A 12,151-nucleotide genomic window follows, 5' to 3' on the forward strand; every position below is an offset into this window, starting at 1 on the left:
AAACAATACAGTTAAAAATAAGGGGGAAAAAATGTTATCAAGTTGTCCCCAAATGAGTATAAAATGACAAAACTACCTTTATAATTTAGTTATTAAATTTCAAATTTATAATATTATTGTAAGATTACAAAAATACCCCTCACCTCTTTCTAAAACTCTCACCACACCCATTGCTTGGGTGTATCAGTGCTGAAGCTTGGGATACTTGGGATCCGGATTTTGGTGGGTTTTCTGGCGGGTCGAGTCGCCAAAGCTTGCAGAAGAGCAGCCCACTAAACGCCTTGAACGATCCCAAAATTCACAATGTGAATCTTCATTGCTCTCTTAGTGGCTTCAAGGATTACTTGGTTCGCCGTCACCACCACCGCTTGCTGCAACCAACTCTTGGACAACGATGACCCTTCGTCGCCATCGCCGCTTGCTTCCACCAACTTCAGCCTCAATTCCCTTGCACCACCGTTGCTGTTGCCTAGGGATGACAATTTACCATAACTCGGTGGGGAACCGCCCCATACTCACCCCATTTAAAGCGAGTTTGGAGGACCGTTTATTTAAATGGGTGGGAATGGGATTTGGGAAAAAAAAAACAGGCCAGATTTGGGGCGAGGGCAAGGGAGAGGTATCCCGTCCCACAACCGCCCCGATTACATATGGAATTACTCCAATTAACCCGTGCTATGTTATTGTACTTACCGATTTAACATATTATATATATATATATACACACATATAATATTATATATACACTTCTAAATAAAATCGTCCTCATTGGTATCTTCTAAAGTGGGCTGGAGGCCGAGCAAGTGGGGATGGGGAATGAGAAACCCGCCCCATTGCCATCCCTGTAGTGCCACCACCGATCTTGAACACGTCATCGTGCAAGTAGCCAAATCCGTCAGGACCGCTGGCAGCCATCGACAGCAACGGCACATAATAATCCCCCGAGAGCGAGCTCCCACCGAAGCTACTCCCGCTTGATTGTCTTCACAGCCCAATCAACTCCAGAAATGCCGCCGACCCGATCTGATTTCTGCTGCTGAATCATTCGATGATCCATTAGGTCCAGTCAAAGCCTCTGTCGTTCTTTCCCTTGTTCTTGTCGCCGGACAGACACTCGTAGTACGAAGGCACGCCGTCGAATACGGCGGAGAACTTCGACTGCTGCTGGTGGTCGTCTGGAATCTGACTCAGCAGAGTATAATTCTATCGTCTACAAGTAACTCCATGGAAAATAAGTTAAATTAACAAAATTTGAAAAATAGCCATTGTTATACGTCAGTTTGATTCGTTTCAAAATTTGATGCCATTGATGAATGAAACACTGGAGGGCCTTCGGGACGTGCAAGAGCTTGCATCGGCGTTGGCCACTACATCACCTGTTTTAAGCTGAAAATGATGCCATGAAAGAACGGGTTAGACGGCGGCAATGTTGCGGCACAATGTAGAAATCACATGGAATTTGAGGAAGATGATATATATATATATATATATTTATGTATATGTACCATCAAAATTGAGGGGTATATTTGTAACTTTACAATAATATTATAAGTTTTAAATTTAATAGTTAAATTATAAGGCCAGTTTTATACTGATTTGGGCAAACTTGAAAACATGTTTTTATTTTTTAGTTTGGGATATTTTTAATTTTAGTGGGATTTTTTTATACAGAGAGGTTTTTAAAAACAATTTTAAAAAAGTGAACAAGGAACTAATTTTTTAAACATATTAAAAAATATAATTTTTTTATTTTGTTTATTACTACCATATTTTTGTGGTGCGAGGTAAGCCCTTACGTCAGCTCAAAATTGTGAGGAAATCCCTTACGTCAGCACAACAGTAAGCTCTTTTATCTTTCCTGTACCAACTCCCTCCGCCCAACAGACCGGAGGAGTCACTGCGTTCTCCTCTCTCTCTCCAACACTTCCCGATAACACCTTCCCGCCTCTATATATATATATACACACTCACATACATTGATACACACAGAAGTCTAGATCAACACAGAAAGCAACAACGTAACAGAGAGATGGCAACAGTGAAGAGGATCAAGTTGGGTTCACAAGGTCTAGAGGTATCAGCTCAGGGACTGGGCTGTATGGGCATGTCCGCCTTCTACGGCCCTCCGAAGCCGGACCAAGACATGATCGCTCTCATCTACCACGCCGTCAACGCCGGCGTCACCTTCCTCGACACCTCCGACGTCTACGGCCCTCACACCAACGAAATCCTTCTCGGCAAGGTACGATCCCATTTCCAATTTTGCTTGAATTATGTAGATGATCACCAAATGTGAACAATTTAGGGTTTGATTGGCGCAGGCATTGAAGGGAGGGATGAGAGAGAAGGTGGAATTGGCAACGAAGTTCGGGATCAGCCTTGTGGATGGGAAGAGGGAAATAAAGGGCGATCCTGCCTATGTAAGAGCTGCTTGTGAAGCCAGCTTGAAGAGGCTTGACATCGATTGCATTGATCTCTATTACCAGCATCGAATCGACACTCGCCTCCCTATTGAAGTCACGGTTAGCCCCTTTTGGCCTCTCTCTCTATATATATTATTTGTATCTGTATGTTAGAAATGATAAATATTGGCGAATTTGTTTGAATTCCATGTATAATGGAATTTATCTAAAAAATTTTTTCCCTATTCTTAGGGGATGATAATCAATTATTTAACTATTGTGCAAATGGAAGACTAGGAATAGATGTTGTATAACTTCATTTTTTAATATCTCGTGGTTATTTTTGGGATTATGATGCCACATTGCTTAAAATCATCTTATTTGGGTCATTCATTGTTTTTTTTTTTTTTCCTTGCCTCCCTCCATTTTCCTTTGTGGTAGGTAACCTTTTGGGAATACCCACTCTGCCCCGATTTATATCCCTCATTCTGAATTGGGAAAACCTATCATGAAGGCAAACTTGATGGAAATAAGAGGGCTAGAATAAATTGGAATTTGGAGAGAAATAGAGAGGAGAAACACTTGAAAAGTTCTTTTATTCCATTTCAGAAACATGGCTAGAGTACATAAGTTTTATAGGCTTCGAAAAGTATGTATCTAAGACATTATATGTATTCAAACATTTTTACCATTATTCCCACTAGGATGAGATGAATTTTGGGCATATACTAATTCCCACTAAGATGACTTCAAGATTTCTATATAAAACCGTTCATTGTCCAACGTGAACCATTCAAATACCATGTATGTAGAATGGACTATAAGTTTTAGAAAATAAAATCAAGATCAATTTTAAATGCTAGAATGGACTATAAGTTTTAGAAAATAAAATCAAGATCAATTTTAAACGCCCCCTTAGACTTGATTTTGTTATTCCAAGTCAACTCCTTAGCATACAATCCACATCAAACATGATAGCTAACGCTTGGTAAAAATATCAATAATCTGATCTTGCAATGAAATTGTGCTCCCACCTCCATTTTATCTACAATCTTTGTAGCCATTTCCATTCATGTGTAGGGCTTGTCAAAGATCTTCACATGCTTGTATAATATCCTTACATCATGTGTCATTTTCTTCTTCACATGAGCACACCAATGGTTTTCCTTCATGAATTTTCCTTACCTTTTGAACTTCACTTGTGCCTTTTGATTTCTCTTTTTCTATGTTCATCCTACATATATCAATTACAAAGTACTCCATACCAATTTGAAAATTAGAATAATAATTTGAGAAATCTTTACTTCCTTGATGTTCACTCTTACTCTCACACTTGAATGGAATAACTTCATCCGTAATAAGTTCATAAATCCCTATAACAATATGACCACTCATACTTTTCTTTCATTTTGATTAGTGTATATGATCATTTTTGAAAGTATAATTCATATACACTGTTCAAAATGAAAGAAAAAAAGTTTCTTTCAATATAGAATTCATCAAAGTATCTAAATTTCTAACTGTTCAACCTGATTGATTTTTGTCTCTTCTTCAACACCTTTTCCTTTTCCATCCCTTTTTCTTCATTTTTCAACTTTTTTTTTTTTTGATAAATGTTCATTTTTCAACTTTTTCAAGAACTTCTCTTTCCACTTTGTTCTAGTCCACCTTTTCAATGTCTTTTTCGACATCGTTCTTTTCCTCTTCCTTTTTGTTCACCATTTCAAGTTGTCTTTAAAATTTTGAATCTTTAGTTTCATCAACTTCATGCATATAAAACTCATCCCCGTACTCCATGGGTAAATTCAAGAATGTCATAATCTTCCTTTGTAAACTCATCTTTCTCAAAGCTTTGTATCCAATACTCCATAGGTAATGATCAACATTTATGACTAGAGATATTTGTCTCCAGCATCTTCCAAACATGACTTGGAGATTTGGACTCTCTAATATGCTTCCAAGTTTCTTGATGTATTGCCTTTTTACCAAAGTGCAAGAAGTCTGTTGGACATGCGATTTTTAACTATTGTCCAACATTTTCCCACAAACCACATGCTTTGAGATGTGAAGTGATGAAAATCTTCGTCTTTAATAGATTTTGTCCTCTTCTTCTTTAAGGATATATATTTTGTCCTTTAAAATGCTAAACCTTTCAGGATCATTGGGGCTATAATATATTGAGGTCTTCAGGATCATCTGGCTCTAACAACACTTTGTTAGAAAATAAGAGGGATAGAATAAGAAATTGATATTGGGAGAGAAGGGGAGAGAGAGAAACACTTAGAAGCCACGTCAGAAAAATGGGCTATAATAACTTTGTATAGGGTTCAGAGCATGTATCTAACCAATTAGATGTATTCAAACAGTTACTCATCACTCCCACTGTGAAGACTTTTGGGACATTTACAAACTCCCACTATGTTGATTTAAAGATTTCTACATCAATGCATTCAATTTACATGACCCTTGGCCATTCACGAGACTTTGAGGGTTCGATTGAAGGCATGAGCTAGCAGTGAGAGGGTTGTGTATTCTCTTGGGAGCGCTCCCCTTTTGTTTGCCTTTGATGAATTCTTACTTATCAAAAAAAAAAAAAAAAGCAAACAGTGAGAGTGGCCCTCAGAATAGATTTGTTCTTTCGATTTTGTAGCACATCTCATCACCCACTCATATAATTTGCTTCCATATACCTCCTCATATTCTGATTGTTATTGTGCTGTCCTATATTATTAGATATACAAAGGGAGGTATTTCGCCACAAGACTAAAAAAATGACGTTTTCTAGGTCACCAAGTCCAACTATATGTAATTGTGTCTACACTTAAATTTTTTTTTTTTCCCCTAAATGAAGGATTTTATAAAAATATAAACAATATAGTACATGTTGAATTAGTAAGGGCATACCCTTACTAAACAAGAACAAAACCTGTTAGAAAACAGGCCAAAGAAAATACAAAGCTAACAATAAGATTACAAAACATCTTGGAGTGTGACCCCCATGACATCAAGAACCTCCCAAATAATACACTTAGCTAATTCCAAAGGAGCTCTACATAGATCATTGTGCATCCTTTCATTCCTTTGTTTCTAAATAAAATATAACACAGCTGTGAAAACAATATGGGCCAATTTAGTCTTCTTTCCATTAAATCTCTGATTGAACACAGCAACCAAATCCTGTACTGCATTCACCTTCTCTAGTTCCCAACCAAAAATTCCAGAAATGCTAGACCACACCTCCTAAGCATAATTACAGCTACAAAACAGGTGATCCAATGTTTCAACATCATTATGATTGGAATAAACATCATTATGATTCACCTTGGAATAAACATCATTATGATTGGAATTGTTCTTATTGTGTAAGAGAATTTTTTTTCATATTTTTTAATAACCACTATGGTCCACTTTTTATAGTAGTTCAAATTGTACCAACCTACGGGGAAGAAAAATTAGCATTTGGTAGAGATCATTTATCATGAACACAAGCAACTTGGATTTGACGTCATTATAATTGGAATTGTCCTGATCATGTAAGAGAAAATTTCCCATATCTTGTATAACTACCATGGTTCACGTTTTTTTAATTGTAGTTTAAATTGTTCCAACAAATGGAAAAGAAAAATAGCATTTGGTAGAGAGCACTTATCATGCACACGTTACTTATAAAAAAATACTGTCGTGAACACATGCAATCATTTTCTTAAGCAGAAGGCATTCCATCTTAAGGTAGTTACCCAGTTTTAAAAGTTTTTTTGTTACACTAACAAATCTTGTGGCAGAGTCATAGAATTTTTGTCTGTTTCTCTTACATGTTATGTCTACATAATTTGAGTATCTCCAATAATATTCCTGAAATCCTTTTTGAATGTCCTTTGCAAGATGGGAGAACTCAAGAAACTGGTTGAAGAGGGTAAAATAAAATATATAGGTCTATCTGAGGCATCAGCTTCAACGATCAGAAGGGCGCATGCTGTTCATCCAGTAACAGCTGTACAGCTGGAGTGGTCCCTGTGGTCAAGAGATGTGGAGAAAGAAATAATTCCTACTTGCAGGTGAGACATCTTTTGTTCTAATTTATCCGTTTAGGGAGTGACAAGTGTTTCAAGGTCCTAAGTTTTTTCCCCTTGTGATTATTCAGGGAACTTGGCATTGGGATTGTTGCGTACAGTCCTCTAGGACGCGGATTCTTTTCATCTGGTCCGAAGTTGGCGGAGAACTTGTCAAATGAGGACTTCCGAAAGGTTTGTCTGTATAACACATGCATTTTGGGTTCCAAAATTTATTATAGAGCTCAATAGGTATATAAAATTTGCTTCTTTCAATACCTTTTAAAGAAATATATTCACTTCTAAAGAAGGCATAAATTTTCTAATGTCATAATGATTTTTTTTTCGTTGTAAATATCAAGAACCATGTCCTGAATTAATGTCATGATGGCGTTGTGGATTACTAATTAATTGATATTATGAAGCTTAGAAAGTTTTCCTAATCCACCACCTGGTAATGTTCGATTGGTAGTTGACATCCCAGAAGCTGCTTATTGGCCAGAGTCCTTCCTGTAGTTGTTATCATGTATAAAATCAATTGTTCCTCCACTAGCCTTTTAACATTGCGGTTGTTCATGCTCTGTTCAGAATTGAGTATGGATCTGACGATGATCTGTAAAATTATTTTTTCATTATATCATATACATGACAAGGTTCTTCACAATCAATGCTTCATGCTCATTAAGGGCATCAATGCTATGATATGCAGCATGAGATCTAGATGCCATATAAAGAACTTAAAATTTTCCCTTCTATATTTCAGTTGTACTTGGACCCGTGGAAACCACAACCTCCCTTTCCATGAAAACTTCGTAATATGTAGTGAACATCATCCGGGTACATAGCAGTTTTCAATGAAGACTTCATCACGAATAACGATTTTCTGTACTTTAAAAGGTAGCGCCAATATATATATATATATATATGCTGAAAATTATTAGCAAGCAGTATTTATTTTCTATTTATAATACCCTGTTGTCTCATGGAGCCAAATTCTGAATTACAGGGTACGCACTTTGTTTGGCAATAGGACTTAGGTTAGCAAATTTAGTGCCTAAAACCTGTGGTTTGCATGTGTGTATAATCATACAAACAGTAACATCTACAGAATTTTCATACACATTGACTAGGTTCATTTGCGTCATATGAGTTAAAAATAATAGGAACTTCATTGCACTGCTTGCTTCTGAAATAAACCTAGATATGCTTCATATATTTTCTGTGAGCATAGAGAGTTCATTCTAGTAATCCTTTGCTAGAGTTTTTAGGTTATTTCATATTCATCATTCATTTAAATTGGTGGGTATGCATATGCGGTGTTGATCCTCTATAGTTGTTGCACATATATTCGATCCGACACCAAGCAAAGAGCAACCCTTCAGAATGACTGATTGGATGACTGAACTAGAGATCAAAGTGCTTAAGAAGCAGCACCAGTGAGCAGATCTGTTGACAAATCGGACTATGTGCTTGGAGGTTCAAGTGGATATTTTGGTAGATGAGTTCGTGTCAAGAGGTGACTAGGAGTTCCAAGGACTGAGAACTGTTAACCTAGTGTAAATCTCTTCCCTATAGTGAATTTGATATGTCAACATTAAGGCTCGTGGTTTTTTCTTTTGGAGTTTCTACGTAAAAAAGATCTCTGTATCCATTATGTTTCTACTTTTACTGCATTTATTTACTTATTAATTGTTTATGTGATTGGATGACCGATGGATTGAGGAGATTGTATTCAAACATTCAATCATTAGTCATTAAAACACTCTTCGCGACTCCATAGGGAACTCGAATAAGTTAAAGTCAAAACTCTCATTTTCTTTCAAAGAATGAATCTTTATATATTAAAAAGATTTATTGACATAATAGGTACCTTGACTGAGGTAATTTCATTCAAAGATTCAATCTTTAATCATTAACACACTATTTGTGACGTCAAAGGGAACTCGAATAAGTTTAACTCAAAACTCTCATTTTCTTCCGAAGATTCAATCTTTATATATTAAAATGGTCTAGTGACATAATAGATACCTTGATTGAGGTATTTTCATTAAAAGATTCAATCTTTACTCATTAATCATGACCTATTCACCCATCTCTAGGTTACGATCGCCTGGTATTGGTTTTCCTTTGGGTTGTATTTGCTATTACAAGAACTTGATGTAATGATTGGTAGACTACTCTACCTTCTTTTGCAATTTGGCAATTTGACAATAAGAAGTTTGATTCTCTGTCAGTGTTCAACAAAAATGAAGAAAGTAAACTAATTTGAATTTCTATTTAGTTCTTCCATGGAATATGCGGATCCATCTAATAGGTAACATTCTTCATAAAATGCAAATAATTTGATTACAATTATTGGGAGTTTTATATTGAACTTATTTTGATAGTTTTCCCAGTTATCAAGCATCTATTTCCTCCTCCAATGTTGCTTGACCTATTGGAAACACAGAACATGACTAGGAAACATATATACTGTGTTAATTATATCAAATCATGTATAATTAATGTTTATGTGCTTGGTTCTTTTGTATATGTGAGTATGCATTCCTGATGCTGACATCTCTGTTTTGTAGTATCTTCCGAGGTTCCAAGCTGAGAATCTTGTGCAGAACAAAAATATATTCGAGCGGGTTTGTGAAATGGCAGCAAGGAAGCAATGCACCACGTCCCAGCTAGCATTAGCCTGGGTCCATCACCAAGGGAATGATGTGTGTCCGATACCCGGTACCACCAAGATTGAGAACCTCAAGCAGAACATCGGGGCTTTGTCTGTAAAACTAACACCTGAAGAAATGGCAGAACTCGAAGCCGTTGCTTCAGCTGATGCAGTTAAGGGTGATAGATATGCGTCGATGGTGGGTACTTGGGAGAATTCAGACACTCCACCCTTGTCCTCATGGAATGCTTAAAAATGACATGCCTGCAACTCTGCAAATAGTCTCCATGGTTCAAGAACAACTGTGTGGTTGGTCTGCTTTGGGACTTGGGAGTGTATTAAAACTGTGACTGGTTCCTGCATTGCCTCGTATAATTCTGATTTTATGAAGAAAATAGGAGTCTAAAGAAGTAGAAGAGTCTTTGGCTTGTAATAGTATATCATACATGGTTGTAAAGTTGCTTAATCTGGAGAAATAATGGCCTGTATACTGGTATGGAATAAAAAATAAATAAAATTCTAGATTTTGTCAGTTTTACAAAATATTGTGCATGGCAGAAAGTAGAGATGAATGATATGTCGTAACGGTATAATTGTCTTTTTATTTTTTCTAACTGTCAGAATGTCCTTAATTGCAACAAATTTATATAGTTGAAGGTTTTTTTTTTTTGGGTAGTTAGAGAGGTTTAATGCAATAAATCAATAATTTTTTATTTATTATTATTATTTTGGGGGGGGGGGGGGGGGGGTTGCTAATTAGATTTCGTATTGCTCCATAAAAATAAAGCGCTCACATGGAACCTTAATTAGTTAATTTGCTTACAAAATAGTCTTTTATGTTTTAAACAAAGTTGAGGTGGCTAGTAAAAAAAAGTACAAAAAACATATATTATACTAATAATGTAATATCACACTCTTCGCGTCCACAAAATACCTCCAAAATTATTAATTTAGTACAAGCCGACATGTTAATATGTTATGTTCAAATGACACATTTTATATATTATTTAAAAAATGTCATTTTATGAAATGATGAAAAAGGCCAAAAGTTTTAAAAGAGTTAAGAGTGCAAAAAACATACCTCTACTTAGTCTTAAACCCCCGTGTGCACATTCCCAAAGTATTGATTTGGTACAAATAAGCCCAGCTCACATAATATACATTTTACATATTATCTAAAAACATATCATTTTGTGTTTAAGATGACATGTAATTTTATATATGCATACAATGATATGTGATGTGTATAAATTGTTTATTTATACATGTATAAATTTGGAGAATATGAGCTTATAAACAAAATATTATTAAAATATATCTCAGCCCGCACAAGAAACAAAAGATGATGAGATACATACATTTTAAATTTTATTATATATATATTTTTATTCATTTATTATATAGAGTGTGTATTGTTTTTGGGAAATATAGAGAAAAAAAACTAATTATAGAGGAAATATATATATATATATATATATATATATATATAGAAAACCTTTAAAAGTGAATTAAATATAATTTGATATACACAACACACCTCTACATGAGAATATATGTAATACACCATGAGACTATATATTATACACGCCTCATTTTCGAAAGGTTAAAAGGGCAGAATGGACATTAAAATATTACATTTTTTTTTTTGGGGGGGGGGGGGGGGGTGGTTGTGTTCCCACACATTTTTGAAAGATTAGGCTGATAATAGCGTACTTTTAAATTAGGGGATGAAAATCATGAAATTGGTATGGCAGTGCATACTTCAAAGGTGTTTTCAACACATAATCCTCATTGAAACCACACCAAAAACAAAAATAGGAAGAAAAAAGGAAGCGTGAATAAAAAATATAAATAAATAACACGCTTATATTGCAGCTATCAATTAAGATATTTGCTGATTAATTACTGTTTTCATAAAAAATTTGAGCTCAAATTAGAAGATAAAGAGCAAAAAGGTATGAGCAGTTCTGGAAGTGGGCTTCACACACACATGCAAACTAATTGATTTTTATTTGTGTAAATGACTTGGTTGAATATATTATCAAACAAACTTTTATGAAGCCAAAAGAGAAAATTAAACAAATAACCACCACCTTTTTTCTGGCTGGTGAGCTCCTCTAAAGGCTAAGTCAAGACTAGAATAAAAAAAGAGCAGCCAATGAATCAAATGAAGAACAGAATAATGAGGGGTTAACAGCTCTTCGAATATCATTCAAGTTAATTAATTTACTATCAATCTCAGACATCTAGAGGAGGATAGACTTTCGACGAATTAGAGGTGCTAATCCTACCATGCAGTAGCACATGGCCGATAAGTAGAGGTCAAATGATTGGCCGATTCATCCAGAGCTCAGGCTCAACTACATAAGACCTCTATCCATTTTGTTAGCACCGTACATGAGCATAATTTAATCAACATTTTCGATTCCATTAAGCAAGAGAGCCAGACTTGAATAAACTTTGCTTGACTCGTTGAAGTCACGAATATGTTGATAAACAGATAATCACGGCTCATTTATTGAGCTCAAGTGTGAACTCGAGATTGGCTAGCAAGTGAAACAAGCCAACCTTAACCTTGGCTAGCACTATCCGAGCCTACAAAATATTATCAACTAGTGACGTCTAAATAATGGGCCTGACATCCAGTAACTCAAACCAAAGAAGTAGCTCTTTACAACTTAATTCTCATATAATTTAATGTGACATCAAAGATGAGCAATAATGGATAACAAATAGTTTCAGCATAACCTCTCAAGCCATATCAAGCAAAAATGTTCCAAGAATTCGAAAAGCATCACGAATCAACTTTTTCCCAAAGAAAGTGCACATCAAGCCCAAATGCTCCAAGAGTTCAAAAGCAGAGTTAAATATTACCGAAACAAAGTTTACACAACTACACCAATGTAAGATTTATGTACCGTACGCAAAGAGTTCACTCTGCCAGTTCTACTCTTTCAACAGTTCTCAACCTTCTCTGGATTCCTCATGATTTTCAACCCTGATCGCAAGCCCTGAAAGAACATTCATTGCACATCAAGCCCAAG

At 35.7% G+C, this 12,151-nt stretch overlaps 1 protein-coding gene across 1 annotated transcript; it reads left to right on the top strand.

The window, feature by feature from the left end:
* The first annotated feature begins 1,854 nt into the window (after window positions 1-1,854).
* Window positions 1,855-9,650, top strand: LOC132297875 (probable aldo-keto reductase 2). Its single transcript, XM_059794942.1, has 5 exons — window positions 1,855-2,242; window positions 2,322-2,522; window positions 6,285-6,457; window positions 6,544-6,646; window positions 9,025-9,650. Exons 1-5 carry the CDS (start codon window positions 2,030-2,032, stop codon window positions 9,358-9,360), a joined length of 1,026 nt encoding a protein of 341 aa, XP_059650925.1. The 5' UTR covers window positions 1,855-2,029; the 3' UTR covers window positions 9,361-9,650.
* Window positions 9,651-12,151: the final 2,501 nt, after the last annotated feature.

Source organism: Cornus florida, unplaced genomic scaffold (assembly GCF_030987335.1).
Source record: "Cornus florida cultivar Cherokee Brave unplaced genomic scaffold, ASM3098733v1 CherokeeBrave_3.0.0_Hap2_Chr01, whole genome shotgun sequence".
NCBI lineage: Eukaryota > Viridiplantae > Streptophyta > Magnoliopsida > Cornales > Cornaceae > Cornus > Cornus florida.